Genomic DNA, 18,271 nt, shown 5'->3' with positions numbered 1-18,271 from the left:
CAAAAGCTGATAAAGATGGGGAAGCCTGACAACTCTCTTGTGGCTTTCTGCATTATCAGAAAGCAGCCAAAGTCCATCCATGCCTTCTCATCCTTCTGCATACAACATAAAACAACCAATGTTCTCTTAGCACTGAAATGTTGTATGTCTGCTTTCTATGATGAGCCTGAAATAACTATTTAAAAAGGGTATATCAAGCAACTTATGGTAAAAAAAAATGGCATTCATGATTTATTGGAGAGAAATATATTGGAGAATATATATCCCATACGTTCTTCCAAGTGGCTAAAAAACATAAAACAAACCACAAGAAGGTTTAAACTAAAAGGGCAGAGCAGCAATAAAAGCCAAACATTAACAACTAATGGAAGTAACAGATGGACATGTCAATCTTCCTATTTCCTTTGATACCCAAAATGTTTAAAAGTCCTATGTGACTTCTTGGTCCTGTTTCTCTTAAAATGCATTTCCTCTTTCAATTCCTTTCTTTATGTCAATTTGTACTAGTTTCCTAGAAAATTTGTTCATCTATATGTATTTTTTTAAAGTAACTTTTCCATTATTATACTTGATGACATTAATATTGACATATCTTAGCATTTCTTGGATTAGTTAATCATCCTTCTAATTTGTGACATTTTTTAAAATTCCCTATTGTATTCTAGTGTAGCTTTTAATAAAACTTGTGGGTTCCTTACATGTGCAGGAGTCGTGGTGGCGCAATGGTTAGAATGCAGTATTGCAGGCTAATTCACTACCCATTGCCATGAGTTTGATTCTCACCGGCTCAAGGTCGATTCAGCCTTCCACCCTTCCAAGGTCAGTAAAATGAGGGCCCGGATTGTTGGGGACAATATGCTGACTCTATAAATGGCTTAGAGAGCGCTATGAAGCGGTATATAAATCAAGTTGCTATTGCTAAGTGTTGTTGCTATATGCAACATGTATGAAGTATGAAGTACTTTCACTTTTCTGTAATTATAATGATTTTATTTAAAAAATTCTTACATTTTGAAATGCAAGATGTGCATTTTGAACCTTCTAGGCACCTTTCCAATTACATTAAAGTTAAAGCTCAGTGCTAGTGCAAGTATTACTCCCAGGTGGTTTAGCAATATTTATATCTTGAACTAGATTTTTAAAATTTTCTGGTAATAAAATCATGGTCACTGCTCTTATGTCAGCTTCACGATAATTAACTCTGTCTTAGAGCAATTAATCACATTTATAAACAGTGACTTGATATACAGCCTTCCCCAACCTAGTATCTCCAGACTTACAGAAGTGTCTTTGGACAAAACTGACTCCCTCAGCTAAGAAATGGAAATGAGCATTGTGCCCTCAAGTCAGACATGATTGGACAGGGGAAACCTTTACCTTTATTTCATTCAGCAATTTTATTCTAGAGGGAGAGAGGTGCTACACTCGTGCCCTTTGGTTTATGTGCATTTTACCAACTGCATAAGCAATATCTAACACTACAGGATCATTTTCTTTCTTCAAATATCCCACAATCCTCTTCCGTAAGATGTCATTTTTCAAAAAAAATTAATATAACCTGTCCTGTGCTGAGTTCCCCATTCTAGCCTTTGATCAACGCCCTAGTCCTTATGCCCTGATAGTTACAGATGCTTAGATACAAGTACATTATGCATTGGTACCTCCTCCTCCTGATTTCCTTTATCATGGATTCTGGGCTGTAAACTCATAAAAATAGGGAGATGTATTTTTGTACACAACAGTACATTGATCCAGCCATGCTCATCATACTAGTTTATTATATAAAACAAGGGGTCTCCAAAGCTGGCTGGCTGAGGAATTCTGCGAGTTGAAGTCCACAAGTCTTAAAGTTGCCAAGTTTAGAGATCCCTGACCTAAGTTTACTGCAATAAAACATATGTCAAGTACACTGCCAGGAATATTTTTAAGAGGGACCAATATGAACAAGCATGTAAGGTATTTCAATTATATTGTAACATGCATGTGCTCTATAGTGACACGATCTGACCTGAGAACTCTGGTTTTTTATCCTGAAATGCCCTACATTTCCTTCTAATTCCAGTCTACAGACTTCCAGCAGTTCACACACCACCCCTTTGTTCCAAAAGAAACATAGGAAGCCAAATGCTGCCCCCACAGAATGCTTTGCAGGTCCTAATGGAGACCAATGAGATCCAAAGACCAGGTCACTTTTGTTAAAGTTGGCAATGTGCAGCGGCCCTTTTGACATGAAAGAATGGCATGCACCTTTACTTCTTCACTCCTTCTCATCTAGGAGCCTTTCTTTGCTTTGGCTGGAAACTGATGCATTGATTTTCAGACCATTTTACTGGATTGCTATTTATTTTGCCTCACCTCTTACATTAATCCAAGCAATAAGGGCTTTTAAAGCATCCATAAATAACCGACTGCTGCTACTATTGGCATCTAGAAGCCAACCGTAGCAATGTTAAGCAACAACAAATTTCATAGTTCAAGAGGCACAGTTAAGAAAAAGGTTGTTCAGAAATATCACTCATTTACTACAAAGATCCTTTTAAAAAATGGCCTGGAATCACTCAAGTAACTATAGAAACCAATTTCTTAAGCTCAGTATCACACATCTCCCACCTCAATTGTCTTTATTATTGTTTTCTGTCAGATCCTTAATCAGAAATGTGAACAGGCTTGATTTATTCAGTGGAGGAAAAGAATCTGTAGGTCAAGTTAAAAAAAAAATTCTCACTCACACAGTTTTCAACCTTAGGTATTTTCATTTAATTCTGTTCCCAGTAGCTCTGGGGGCAACTCCAGCGAGATCCAATATTAAGGCTCAATTAAAATAAGCTCCAATTAGTGGAGCTTTTTTCTCTCCGGCTAAAAAAGTCAGGAAATGGATATTGGGAAATGTAAAAAGTCAGCTACTGAGAGGAGGCTGCAGCAGACATAAATGAACTTATTTGTTGATTTCTGCAGTTGCTATGCAGAGGCCTCTGGGAGTAACAGCTTAACCAGTCTAAGCTATAAACTAAAACCCCTGCAGCTAAACATGAACTGTGTGAAACAAGGGCTCCATTCCAGAACAGAAAACTGCTGGGCCCAGAAAATTAAAAGCCAGAGGCGTTTTCCATTTAAAACTAAATCCCAGTACCACCTCCCAGCCAAAGAATTATAAGCAGTATCAGATTTACAAAACGAACAATTACCCTGGAAAAATGTAGGCTATTGTACAGTCCCAGATGCTAAATCTTAAAGTGTCTTTTCTTCCCCCTCCTAATCCCACATTATATTCCTATCCAGCACATTGCTGGAGTTGAGTTTTGCTTAGAAATAGTTATTTGTGAACTATGAAAGTAAAGTGTTAAGAGCTGATAATTTCACTGGCCTCATTTGAAGCGTTGCCCTTGCCTGCAGCAGTTCCTGTCCTTCCCCAAGGCCTCCACAAATGGTATGCACCAGCAAAATAAACCCTGACCTAATTGCCAGGGGAGGCCTGCCAACCTCTCCTCCTAACACGAAGCCAAACCTGGTAACTTGAAAGTCGTACCTCTTTGGCTTTCTGCTTTAAACGCAGTTGCTCTGGATCTTCTTTATTGCAACGGCTCTATTAAAAAAGGAGGGAGAGAGGGAGGGAGGGGGAGGGGGAGAGGGGGGGAGAGAGAGGGGGGGAGGGAGGCAGAAAATGAAATGTAATGGAAGTTACCCAAAATACAAACATTATCTTTAAATATTTAATCAGCTACAGTTTTTTGTTCTGATTGGAAATCTTAGCTCTAGGGGCTTCATGCCGCAAGCCAGACTGCCTTGGTTCTCCCCCACCCCTCTGTGCCCAAACATCCTTTCATCAGGGACTGTTGCCTTGCTTGTAGCCCAGAGGAAGCTTGAACTAAAAATGATGCTAACGTTGTCAGTCAGGTCCAGCGTAGGCATGATGATGTTCATGTCAGGAGCAGACACTTGGGGAGAGAAAAGGAAAAGAAAGGCAGAAGGGAAAAAAGAATGCTCTAAACCCATGTTCTGCTGGAATAATACAGAAGACTCCCTTAGGGGGCCTAATTTTAAACTCCCTTTTTCCAGAATGAGGTAGATTTAAAAATAGAGCCATTTATACGGGTTGTGATAATCGGTTAAAATGTATCTGCCACAAGGTCAATAAAGATGATCAGCCAGCAGATGTTTTCAGTAAGTCTGCAAAGACTGGCTAAAGGCCAGATAGCTGCTGACACCTGTAAAATTGGAATATTTTATGGGAAGGAAGTGAGACCATGATCTTGTGCAGAAGGGAATCTATCCCATTAGCTAAGTGGAAGCTGTTAATTTCAACTCTCGGTACCATGAGTTCCATCCACCATCAAACTTCCATCCAACTCAACACTTCCAGAACTAAGAACAAGTGTTCCACTGGCTATTTTCTTGAAGCTGAACCACAGTTTGCTTTAACAATAACCTACTTCCTGGGATTCCCACCCCCCACTCTATTTACATGCTCTTGCCTCTTTTTAGAGAAGCTAACTTCAGTTTTCTTGTAAGGTAATCTCAACTTATGACCACAATTGAGCCCAAAATTTATGTTGCTAAGTGAGATATTTGTTAAGTGAGTTTTGCTCCATTTTACAACCTTTCTTGCCACAGTTGTTAAGTGGATCATTGCAATGGTTAACTTAGTAACACGGTTGTTAAATGAGTCTGGTATACCTACTGGCTTTGCTTGTCAGGTCGCAAAAGATGATCACATGATCCCAGGATGCTGCAACCGTCATAAATATGAGTCAGTTGCCAAGCATCTGAATTTTGATCATGTCACGTGACCATGGCGATGCTGCAATGGTTGTAAGTGTGAAAAACAATCATAAGTCATTTTTTTCAATAATTTGTAACTTTGAATGGTCACTAAATGAACTGTCATAAGTCGAGAACTACTTGTATAGTTTATCCTTTTCACTAATTAGGAAGTCTTAAGGAGACTGCTCCTCCTTCCAGGAGAACTCCAGAAATTACCCCTACATGGTGACATGTAGGGACCTGCCTGGATATTGGTATTTACTACATAGAACATCCTTCCTGCAGCAAGTTTTAAAAATTATTTTCTTAACATAGAAAGATAAGAAGTAAAATAATTCCAACAAGAAAACAAAGAGAAAAAAAGATCCCCACTGCGATTCCTTGCCTTCTGAATTCTCTCACCTTGGCTGCCCAGAGCAACTGTTCTTTTTCTTCTTCATCTTTCCTCCGTTTCTCAACCTGATCCAATTGCTCAAGAAACTGAAGCTGAGACCGTGTATCATTAGATAAAATGTACTCGTCATTCCCCTTAAAGAAAAAGAGCATAATTTGTTACATGCACAACAAAATTCTGATTTCAACATAAGGATCTATTTAATTATAAAACAACATAGAATACAGTGATTTGTTAATCATAGAAAACAAGAACCTTTTAGAGCAGTGGTTCTCAACCTGTGGGTCACGACCCCATTTGGGGTCGAACGACCATTTCATGGGGGTCGCCAAACAACGCAGTCCGCCATTTTTCCCCTTTTCCTTAGCTGTGCTACTCCCTTTTATTCTATTGGCTTTTGAAAGCCAATAGAATAGACTCTCTTGAATAAAGTCTAATTCTATTGGCTTTCAAAAGCCAATAGGAATTGTCCAGGCTGTCTTTGCCCTGCTGAGCCCTCCAAAAGCCCCAGTCTGCAAACGGTGCTGCAAGTTGTCTGCAAGGAAGGCGAGCTGTCTGGAAGCTTCCACCCCTCCCTGCTGAGCAACTACTAAAAATGTAAGTAAAAGAGGGCCAGGGGTGGGAGGTGGGAGGCCAGCGGGCGCAGGGAGGGTTGCTGGTGCGCATGGAGTGCCTTATCTCCCTTGGGCTGGGCCAGCTGGTGGCCCAGCCGGTGGTCGCCCTGCGCCGTCGCTGCCCCTTGCCAGCTACGCCTCAACCGGCGCAGGGGGCAGCACCCTGCATGCGCAGCACTCCCGGGCAGGGAAAGTCCTCAACTTACGACTGGTTGGGTAGTCCTCGACTTAAGACCAGTTGGGTAGTCCTCGACTTACGACCAGTTGGATAGTCCTCAACTTACAACCGGTTGGGGTCACGGCATTAAAAAGGTTGAGAACCACTGTTTTAGAGATAAAGACCTACATATTTGACAAGTCACTTAGCTAACTGTGTTTCCTTTCTGGAAGCATTTAAAGTGCAAACGCCCTTTGCTCATAATAAATTCAATTTTTTATTCACTTGCATACCCCTTTGTGGCACCTGAATAGAAGTTGTCTTTCATTGCAAGTAGAACCATTCCTGGGAAAATATTTGGCAGAAACTTCAAAGACAGCTCTGCAGTCTCATTGTTCTAACTGCCATATAACTGGGCTCATTGGATTTTTTAATAAAGGAAGTTGCAGTTAATACAAAAAAAATTGTTTTCTGATAAAGTTTACATTACTACTGAATTTTTTTTTCTGAAAAAGCATTCTTGTGATAGCATGCTTCCTGATACTAAAAATTCTCAAACACATGATTTTAAGTGTCTAACTTCAAAATAAGTCGAATGTAAAAAGGCAGAGGTAAACTCTTTAGGAAAAAGTTCTGGAGCTGATAAATTATTAGTGTCTGATTAATGGAGGGAGTTTTTCACTTATGACCACAATGGGGTCCAGAGTTTCAGTTGCTAAGCAAAGCAATTACAACCTTTTTTTTTGCCATGGTTCTTAAGTGAATCACTGCCGTTGTTAAGTAAATCATACTTAACATTAGGTGAATCTAGTTTATCCCATTGACTTTGCTTCTCTGAAGCCAGTTGGGAAAAATGCAAAGGTTGATCACATGACCCCGGAATGATACACACATCATAAAAACATGCCAGTTAGGTGCATGAATTTTGATTACAAGATCATGGGGATGGTACAATGGTAATAAGAGCAGAGACTTTGTAACTTAGAAAGTTACATTGTAACTTAGAATCATTGCTAAATGAATGGCTGTAAGTGGCTGTGTGTACCTTTTTCTATCTATTAAAGGGAAAGGACAGAATAGAGTTTGTCAGAGATTTAAATGAGATTTAAAATTATATGAAGGCTATTTATTTATTTATTTGTTTATTTAAATGCATTGAATCCTATGGATTCTAAAGGTTGCAGGCTGCCTATCTTTATCTTAATCACAAATTCCCAAATAACTGTATGGAATAATACTTAAACAAAAATGAATGTTTTACTTAACCAAAAGGGAAAAAAAATCTGTTTACATATTTAAACTTCCATATGACTATGCTCAATTTCTATATTGCCAGACCTTAATCAAGCAAAACATGCCATCCATAGTGATTACAATGGTTAATGAATTTTTCTCTCCCTACAAATGAAAGCAAAAGAATCAGGAATCTAAGAAGGCTACAAGGCTTTTGGCTCCTTCCCATCTATGAATACAGCTTGTTTTATCAAGATTTCGCACAGTGTATACAATCCAGGTCCTGTGAACATAAATTCTTCAGGATAAATTAAGATGAATCATTCCAGGGTACCATTATTTTAAAAGGACAAATTGAAACTTGGCAATCATTATTTTTACCTTATAGGTCCTTATACGATGTTGAGCAATTAAAGTTAGTTTTTCTAGAAGTCCTCTTAATCTCTCCTGTGTAGCATGGGAGATCAAGTTCAGAACATCAGAATTAACTTCCATAATGTCATGCCTTTTACCTGTTGAGGCAGAAAAAATCCATTACGTATTTTAGTACTAGCTGATAATTGAAATAATTAGCACAGCAGGCATTCTGTTCCCCCTGGAAGTCATACCCATTATGAATAAAGGTTTGGGAGATTGTGATTTTCCTGGTAAAGTCACAACTTCAAAGATCTTAGACATTACATTAATAAAACCTAGCCTACAGCTTCAGAAAATAGACATTGTTTCACTTAGCCTCTAGAATCACTCCTTGCAAGGTCATTTATAGGATAAAGTTAATAGGAATGCAGAAATCAGGCCTTCTGGTTTTGGAAAAGGAGAGAAGCAGTAGCTGTAGAAGTTCGTGCCATATTCTGTTAATTTTAGTAATTAAAAATACAGACATAGTTTTTGTCCTGCTTGACATTGTATTTATTAAATCCTGATGTGTTAATGAACAGAGGTGTCTAGTGCAGTCATATCTATACTATTTGTGCCCCAACTAAAATAACCTATGGCGACTTCCGGTCTTGCGCAGTAGTGCAGCAGCCAAGGGATTTGGGGGCTCCATGCCCTTTGGCTGACTTTCTTCCTGTTAGGGATCCTGAATGGGCCAGAAGCCGCCCTGAAGAGACGGCAAAGAAGGAAGGAAGTCCCGCAGACTATGGAGAGACGGCAGTCGACCCGATCGGTCCAGGAGAAGCCTTCCAGAAACCAACAGGAGAAAGTCTAGCCTAACTTCAGAGTCTAGCCCAAGCTATAAGCAACCAAAGTCAAAAAGCACTGTTTTAAGCTGATTGTAAACAGCGCGTTTGAATCTGAGTAAGATCATTGATTTTCTCTATCTTACTTATTAACTTTCCTGGGAAAAAATATTCCCAAGAAGCAAAAAACCTCCAAATGTGAAGGAGGGGGATTTTTGTCCTAACGGAAGCGGCGAATTAAACCTTTTATGGAGGACCAAAACATACAGAAATGAAATAAATATAAAACCTAAATTTGGATAAGTTTGGAATTGTTGAATGGTTAAGATTCTCATTTTAAAGGCAACTTTCTATTTTGATAATTTGAAAAATAAATTGGTGCTGACATCTAGTGATGGATAAAGACTATTACAGCTATGGCTTTTATACAGGACTTGGCAAAATCTAGAAAAAACTAATCTGTGCTTGTGACCTTCAAAACTATAACAATAGAGAACAGCTATGACAAAAAAGAAAACAATTTGGGTTGCAGACAAAGAGAGGATTATAAACTTCAAGAAACCCTTTTGAACCTTTTTGGATTATAAATATCTACTAAACTGTGACTCTAAAGCTTTTTGCAGAGAAACGAAAATCTTGATTCTTGACCACTATGGAAAATCAGAGACTTGCAGAAAGAACTTACCAAGAAAAAATAAATACCTTTCAAGAGGAGACATATGAGATGCTGCAACTAATTCAAACAACAATGACTTCAAACCACAAAGAAATCCAAAATAACTTTGAAAACATAAACCAATTCATCTCCAATTTAACTTTACAACAAAAAAATCCCAGGAAATAACAATAGAGAAGGAGCAGATAAAACAGATAACTGAACATAAATTCAAGGATAGAGACTCAAAGATGAAACTTAACACAACAAAGAAGTATGATTTAACCCAAGTGGAAAAAAATTTATAAGAAATATTGGTTTTGGAAAAGGCAACTTATACTTTAAGACCACAAGACAAATTTGAGGATAAGAAAAAAGACTAGTCAAAATGGATTGCAGAGACCTCAGGAACATCACTAGAACTGGAGGAACAAAAAATGATACGAGATACAGAGAGAAAAAGAAAGAAAAAGATTTTCAACAAACATGAAAAAGCAAATGCCTCTTACAAAGATATCGTACTTGACTTATTTTTTATATCTATAGTGACACCTACAAGAATATGGAAAGACTCTTTGATTCAGCAGAATATATTGATTAAAGATATTGGGCAAAAGAAAAAGGCCAAAGTGAAAATTAAGAAAATAGATGATGGGACTTATCAGAGAGAATATTTAAAAAAGAAACACCTGTTTGAATATGGTTAAAGTAATAGAAAGATTATGGATATGAATTTTACTTTAAAAAGGAGGAGTCACTCAAATAACATAGTATTCTCTCTTTCTTCTCTTTTCTTATTTCTTTATATGAGTAATATAAAAGAGTTAGAATAGCTTATATATAAGGACATATTTTAAGATATTTAAATTTGATTGATTTTAAGAAAATTACAATGGATTGAAAAAAAATGTTTTGAATAAGGGTTAAAAAACCAGATGACTAGATTTATTAAATGGAATATTTAAAAATTAAATATATTCTTAATTACAGTTAAAAAAAGAATGGAAAAGTTTTGGAAATAAATATGTATTAACTTAGGGAAAACATGGACTTCCAGTAGTATACTATCTTTTTATCCCTCTTTACTCTTGTTCTTTTTTTCTCTTTTTTTAGTCTTATTTATTCCTTAAGTAAGGTGAAAGTTATGGGATGGTTTGCATAAGAAAAAATAGAATCAAATGTCTAAATGTAATTAACTTTGACAAAATCTTAACCAGTAAGAATGTCTTGAATATTGTGGGAAAAACAAATGTAAACAAGAACTGTAAACGGAATCTATGATGAGGCAACCAGAATGACTAGATAGAAAAGAAATATTATATTGATGTGATTATTATTTGCGGAAATATTAGAAAAAAATGGATATTCAATTGTTATCTATTAAAACAATAAGAATTGTATTAACTTAAGGTTGGTAAAAGAGAACATGGGAAGAAGAGAAAATCAAGTAAAGCTATTATGTGGATTATAGATCATAGAAACCAATTGTTAGCGAATGTTTTTTAACTGCAAACCCAGACAACACACTGTTTACTGAATATTAAGGCAACCATGTTAGAAAAATAATAAAATATATTATAAAATAATCTATGGCACCCACCCTTTTTAGAGAATAACTTAAACAGCTCACTCAGTTAAGATCCAAAACCATTCTCTTTCCATTTCTGTCATAACTGCAACTTGTCCAAAGTTTGTTTTTTCTGCACTGCTACTGTCCTCATTCCCCCTACTAATAATCCCTGGAGCTGTTTGTTTCAAGTGAAACTGCCTGACCAATGTTCTAAGAGGAAGCATCATCTCTGTCATGCCCTTAAGTTGCACGCATATTAATTCAGGTCTCTTTGTCTGGTTGACAACTGATCTCCATCAGTGCAGGCTTAGGAAAGTACTGTGAGTACCTGAGCAATTAAATGCTACAGCAGCAAACAACTTCAAAAACACACACATCCAAAGGCATTTTTTTACATCTCTACCTCAGAGGTGTCATATCTGAAAACACCAACTGTAGTGATGTAGAAAAAGCATCTTATTTTATGCCCAGAGTAAAATGTGCTTTTAAAATAGATGCAAACAGCTCCTGGCTTCTAAGGCAAGAAAACAGTTTAGTTGAAAACTAAACAGACACCTTGTCTTGTATATTAAATTATTGGGATGTGTTATCAACCAATACATGCCAGATTTAGAGAGAGAAGTTTTGCCACTGCAAAAAAAGCTTTATTCTAGTAATTCGGATGCTGAGATCCAGTAAGCAAAGAAAGAACTTGGATTTGTTTAAAACATGGATAGCTTAATTTGCACACCCCAGAGTAGGTGTTCTACATCTTACTCCTAAATCTTTTGAAGCAATACTCAAATACAGCATCTCACTTTTCTCAGAATGAAAATATAAATAAGGCTTATTCTCCAAGAAAATATAGGATGCCATGACTGCAGCTAACTGGGCCAAGAAGAGTTCTTTCCATGTTTGTGTAGTATATTGTATTACTGTTATTATTGGAAAATGATTACGTTGAACTACATGTATTCATTGTACTTCTTGTAGATTCACCAGAATTAATTCTTCTAGACATTTAAGGAAAGGAAGGAACAAGCCAATCTATTCCTCGCTCTAGATATCTCTTTGCTCAGTAGGAAAGGCACAACAGTTGTGAGCCGATGTTCATTCAAGTGCCTCAGAAGCAGTATTATTTAGAAAATCAGCACACACTAACTTCTTCCAAATAAAAAGAAACTGGGATCAGGTCATTGACATGCCCATGAAAATTAGGCAAATTAGATCAGAATTGTTGCTCTGAAAAACAGTTCAAATTCGATTTCCAAAACCATTTCTTTACACGCACAAAAGCATCTAAATACTATGGGGACATTACTGCTCACTGTTGCTCACTTGCAGATGTTTCATTACTCAACTAGGTAAACATCAGTGCTAATGAGTGTGGGATTTGTTCCCTATTGATATACATTAGTTTGCTCTGCCAATATTGATGGGGTGCACGTTTCCCCTTGGTAGTTCCTTCATTAAAGATTTTATTTTCTGCTTGGTTTATTGGGTGCTAATCCTTGCTTATATAGATGTTGGTTGCTGGACAAGATGTTTTCTGCTTTTTGTTTCCTTCTTAGCTTTTTTACTGTTCCTGCTGAATGGCTCTTCTCCCCTTGTGAATTTTATTCCTTTGAAGATGATATTAATTGTTGAGTTTTCTCTAGCTGTTCCTTTTTTATTTTAACATCGGATCTATATTTTGATTGTACATGTGGGAGTGCTATAGTTTCCTGACGTTACATTATGGTTTCTGCTATGAGCCCTGAGATCCATAACTGTTCCTCTGATTTGTTTGTATTTGTCCATCAAACTATAAGTAGGCAATAAGGCAGAAGTTGATAAGATCTAGTAGTCTGGATATTTTGACTTTACTGTATTTGGCTAGGTTGGACATGTTGTATAGTATTGCTGCTATGGATTCTTTTGCTAGTTCTGGTCTACGGTGCTAAGAGTGCTATGACGTCAAATAAAATCATAATTTCATCTTCTATTTTTAGATATTAGAATTTATGGCGGCATGTAGGTTCTCTTCTATTGGACCATCTAAATAATCCAAATAGATTCAGATCCTATTTTACAGTTTCAATTTGACATTTTCCAATTTTCAGGAGAGTGTATGAGGAAGACAATGAACAAAGTCTATGGGTTTATTCTATCTGGGCCAAGACAAGCACATATTTTCTAACTGCCATGAATAAATCATACAATACTAATAACTCTGTTAGCCTACGAAGTGGACTTGGCAATCATGAATATTTGTACCAAGGACTTACCTAGTTGATGGGAAAGTCATAAATATTTAAAGTAACCTTTAATGTCTTTTGAGAAAATCATGCATGACAGACATAGGAAACTCAAGTGGTTTAGTATTTGCTTGTAAATGTGTCAATTTCTGACCAAATAAGTGAAAAAGTACAGGTAGATTTTTCTCAATGGTTTGTTTCATATGTTTTCATTCATGATCTTTTCAGAAACACTCTTGCAATTCTGTTCATATGGGTCTCCAGGAAAAGAAAAGAAAAAAGAAACCTAAGACAATGTTGACGCCATGGCCCTAAAAAGTAGCACAAAATAAACTTTTAATACTTTGAGGATAACTTCAAATGTATGCCCTTTATTTCAAGATGAATGTTAAGAATGTTATACAGAAGTTCCATTATATCCATTTTAGTAATGATATGGCCAACAGTTTACTGCTTAGATTGGACACTTTTACTGTGAAAAAAAAATGTGTTTCTTCTTCAAACAAAGAGTTGCAGGTGCCTTAAATTATTCTCCCAACTTCTCACCTTTTTTTAAGATCCTCTTCTGCAATGCCTCTGAAGAAAGGAGGAGCTTCTCTGGACAAGAGCACAAAATAGTACCGATTGCTTCAGAATTGGTTGCCAATATGCACGCATGCTCTTCACTCAAGTTAACACCAGCCATAGAAGCCACATCATTAATGTCATCTTCTTCCCTAAAAGCAAACATATATTTTGGACTGGGTTATGCAAGGAAATAAAACTTCCATTTAATAAATGTGATATTTATCCTTAGAAAAAACTCAATTACTTCACTTATTTGGCATATAGTACTAAAATTTAGCATAAAAACACTAATGGCTTAGTATTGTTTCATTTACATTAAGAAACCAATTTAGGCAGCCAGAGTGTGAAACGTTAAGAAATGAACTGTGGTCAGGCTTTCAAAGACATAGAACCAGGCCAACATACATTTCTTTAGCATAAAAGTCAGCATTTAACATCCAGTTTTTATCCAGAATATCTAATGAAAATCCACAGATAAATACTCTCACACAACAGCCCTTATATTCTTGGATGAACGTCAGCCAGAAGAGGGAAATTGTAGAGGGGAGGAAGATACAAGTTTTTGTATGGAACGTAAGACGGTAAGGTAAGGTAAGCTAAGGTAAGGTAACCTTTATTGTCATTTTTTTACTGTGAGCACACTGACCCATTAAAAATGAAATTCTGTTGCCTGCTCTCAAAAGAAAGTATTTATCTATCCATACACATATATAACACATATATACATATGCTAAATATATATACATACACACACACACACACACACACACACACACACCCTATACACACACACACAAACAAACACACTGTGACTGAATCTAGATGTTCTGCTTCGGATACCACGAAGCCTCCTCCCAGAAGATAACAAGGAAAACAGGTTGTAAGAGGATGTGTAGCATCCCAAACAATCCTGTGGACCCTGCTCAAACATCACTTATATGCTATGTCCTGAATAGAAAGAAGTGAACTACCTATCTCCATCCTCAACACTCTCTGCACTGCCTTCCTGTCTGATGCAGTGATACTTCCAAATTAGACAGTAATGCAATATAACAGGATGGTAAGGACAGGGGAAGGAAGATGTACTCTTCTCATGTGACGCAGAAAATGCAAGTGCTACTGTGCCCCCTTCACCAGTATCTGACTGCTGAATGACCAAGCTAGCCTACTTGTTAGCTGCTCACCCAGAAACTTGCTGCTGCTAACCATTCCACAGGTGAATCATTAATACAGAAGTGTGTGGCTATGCCTGCCTTTTCTGAAATTGACAATGATCTCTTTAATTTTTCTTACGTTTTAAATGAAGTTGTTTTTGTTACACCAGTTCACTAAACTCTCTACTTCCTTATGGTAAGCACCCTCATTGTCATCTTGAATAAGGCCCACTACTGTTGTATCATCCGCATACTTCACAATGTGGTTGTGAGCAAACCTAGCACAACAGTCATGGGTCAACAGGGTGAACAACAGCAGACTTAGGACACAGCCCCGAGGAGAACCTGTGCTCAAGAAAACGGTGTTAGAAATAGTAGTCCTAACTCACACATACTAGAGCCTATCAATAAGAAAATCACGAATTCAGTTGCACAAAGGAGTATTAAAGTCTAAAAGGCCCAGTTTGTCTACTAGATGCTGAGTAATGATCGTATTAAATGCTGAACTGAAGTTGACAAACATCATTGGCACGTGTTTCTTTCCTCTAAGTGCGCCAAGCTCAGATGGAGAACAGAAGAAATAGCATCCTCTGTAGAGCGATTTGGATGGTAAGCAAACTGAAGTGGGTCAAATGCTAGAGGAGGCTGGATACAATAATGTCTTTTATTAGCCCTTAAAACATTTCATAATGATGTATGTAAGTGCAACTGACAGTAATCATTGAGATCCTTCATTGTACACTTTTTTGGCACTGGCAAAACATGATGGGACCATTGGCTGCTGCAGTGAAAGATTAACAAAATCTGTAAGAACATAAGCCAACTTATCTGCACATTCCCTAAGAACACGCCCAGGCATATTATCTGGGCTTGCTGCTTTCCGAATGTTAATTTTCCACAATGTTCTCCGGACAGAGGTAACATCAAAGTTAAGCACTTGCTCATCAGGATGGGGCACAGCTTTTGTCGCAGGGTGCTATCTGATATATTGAATCTTCCAAAAAAATGTGTTCAGCTCATTTAAAATGTCTGTGTTGCCCTTACCACACAATGGAGACACCTTATAGTCTGTAATGGCCTGGATGCCTTGCCACATACGCCTGGCGTTCGTTGGGTTCTGAAAAAAGTTCTGAACTTTCTGACAATGGTCATCTAAATAAATTAAAGAATATACTGCAAATAATATTCCAATATGGCGAGTTAGGAAGAGCTGACAAATCTGTTGAGGAAGACTCATTTTCACTGTGCAGAACGTTTGACAAGTTGTCGAAGAATGATATTCCTTTTGGTACGTAGAAATATTATTGATATCATAAGATTACAAGAGGAGCAGTAGGATTTTCTCTTGTTCAGATTTCTATCCATTAAGCAATAAGAATTAAGATAATGTAGTCTGACTTGGATAATTTCAGTGAACTCTGCTCTGAATCTTATTTTTTTTAAAATCAAAGTTTCATATTTTCCTATTAATCCAGGTAGAAATCAAGAACACTGTATTCTATAATTTTTCAAACAACAGGATCAGATCTGTAAGCAAATGATGCTTGTCAAATTTCTGGTGTATAACTGGAAAAAAGCTTTTTGTAACTCTATAGATTTGGAATATTGTTTAAAAATATCCACTATGATTTTTGCAAGGGGTTAATATGAAAATGGCACATATCTAGGCTAAATGACTTGAAGTATTTAAGATAGGTATAGGAATTAAACTTAAAATGAGCAAAACTTAATCTTCTACTTTACTGCCAATAATTACTAAGCTATTTCTCCTGTATCTCTCCAAATGGAGAGAAAATCCCATAGATTAAGTAGTAATTAAAGAAAAAGAGCTGGAGTAAAGTCATATCCTGACCAAAATTCACACTTCACAGTTAGAAATCAGTAATCTTTTCTCTGGTATTTCCTTATGTGGAATGGTTGGGAGGAAAATATAAAAATACTTAACAAAAGTTATACAAGGACTGTACACACTCTCCTGCTTCACTGAACACCCGCTCTCTTTGGATACTTTATACTGAATTACTTCAAAGAAGATAAAGTGTACTTCAAAGAAATATACACTTCAATCCTTTTATATGAAAAACCATTGGTGCTCCTAATAAAAGTCTACCAAAGGATAGCATTAAGAGATTTCGGGTTTGAATGAGGTATATTTGTCCGCTAAAAAACATGAATGCATATTTTCATCATCTACAATTTTGCAAGCTGTTATGTTGGGGGGGGGCAAATCCTTAGGATTACACAAATGGGAAACAAATTTCCTTCTTCTAAGGCTGAAGATTTGCTTTCAGAAATCTCTCCTTACTACACTTTTAAAAATAATAAGTTTGTATGATATTACGGTAATTGTATTAAAAATGAACACCAACGAATTTGTAGAATATTTATTAAATCATGTAAAAATAACATTAAACCATTAGATATGAAGATAAGTAAATTCTTCATGAAAACCTTTGTTTTTTTAACAAATAAAAAGTAATGAGAAGAATGACATTGCTTTAAATTTTTGCAAATGTGTTCTACATTTGGCAAATAATTTTGATTTTGCAGATCCTAAGGGAGTCTTGAGGGACCCCACAGAGATCCTCAGATCACAATTTAAGAAACATTATTCGAAGGTATTTGTGAACCATTCATCTAGAGTGATATTAAATTAATCCATCTACTACATATTCTCTCCACTTACATTATTGATAACTTATGTTTGTGCCCGCAAGTAACACTGATTTTGATATATTCAATTATTCGAAGTTACTGAAACCCCCTTCTGGATCTCATTTAAATTTGCAGTGGCAAAAACTTCCATGAACTGTTCAAGCAAGTCTTTAGCAACCTCTGCTGTTCAAATAGTGGCTATGCACTTTAAATATTATTTAATTAATCCATTGTTCTAAAAAATAGGGACAGGTGTAATGAGCCAGGCAAAAGATTTATAATCCGAATCTTGATGGAATAATTTAGATTTAATCTTGGAGCAGGCAACAATACTACCAGATTTTAAATAGATACATCCCTATCTCATTCAAAATAGTTAATACATTTGCATTTTTTGTTCTTGGAAGGAACTGACATATGGATTAAACCTCTCAATATTAAGAAACAGTCACAAAAATAAGGCATGTGTTTTTGTTCTCCACTGTGAACATAGCACTGCTCATACAAGAAGAGATTTCAGAGTCTTTTATAAAAAAGAAAATTATCCTTACATACTCAGACTTCTGATACTTTCTTATACAATGAGAATGGAGATTGAAGAAACCAACTGTGTTTTCTTTTTCAGTTGTTTTGTTCAGAAAAGAAAACATGAGGACATGCAAGCACCATCACAAAACTGGTCTGCCCCTCCTCAAGGGAGTCCCCTTTTTCCTTGCTCAAGCAATAGCTCAGTTGCCCCCAACCTTTTGGGCAACAGGGACTGGTTCTGTGGAGTTTTTTTTCCATGGCCTGGAGGGGACATGGTTTCGCATGCTGTCTGCATCCCATGGATGGGGCTTTGCTTTTTTGCGTGGCCCAGTTTCTGACATGCCACGGCCCAGTGCCCGTCCACGGACCGAGGGTTTGGGACCCCTGCAACAGCTGCACAGTTCCAGGAAAATACAGGTAATCCTCACTTACCAACTGCCTTTAGTAGTTTGCAGTTGCAACAGTATAAAAAACCCCCAGCTTTGTAACTAGTCCTCACATTTACAACTATCACAGCATCCGTCAGTCCATGATCACCATTCGGATGTTTCACAATTGGTGCACATTTATAACTACTGTAGTGACC

At 36.9% G+C, this 18,271-nt stretch overlaps 1 protein-coding gene across 4 annotated transcripts in view; it reads right to left on the bottom strand.

The window, feature by feature from the left end:
* Window positions 1–18,271, bottom strand: part of TAF4B (TATA-box binding protein associated factor 4b) — a 61,311-nt gene that overhangs the window by 19,971 nt on the left and 23,069 nt on the right. For 2 of the 4 annotated variants that reach the window (XM_039328597.1, XM_039328598.1), the window contains exons 10-13: window positions 13,328–13,497; window positions 7,541–7,671; window positions 5,164–5,289; window positions 3,527–3,583 (exon numbers count right to left, since the gene is read on the bottom strand). In XM_039328597.1, the coding sequence (XP_039184531.1) occupies window positions 3,527–3,583; window positions 5,164–5,289; window positions 7,541–7,671; window positions 13,328–13,497 (484 nt within the window). The remainder of the gene's footprint in view (window positions 1–3,526; window positions 3,584–5,163; window positions 5,290–7,540; window positions 7,672–13,327; window positions 13,498–18,271) is intronic. The other 2 variants (XM_039328600.1, XM_039328601.1) reach the window with 2 other exon arrangements.

The sequence above is a fragment of the Crotalus tigris genome, unplaced genomic scaffold (assembly GCF_016545835.1).
Source record: "Crotalus tigris isolate CLP2741 ecotype Arizona unplaced genomic scaffold, ASM1654583v1 scf7180000024382.2542628, whole genome shotgun sequence".
Taxonomy (NCBI): domain Eukaryota; kingdom Metazoa; phylum Chordata; class Lepidosauria; order Squamata; family Viperidae; genus Crotalus; species Crotalus tigris.
Note: the sequence above shows the minus strand (reverse complement) of the source record. Positions and strands in the feature narration are given on the sequence as shown.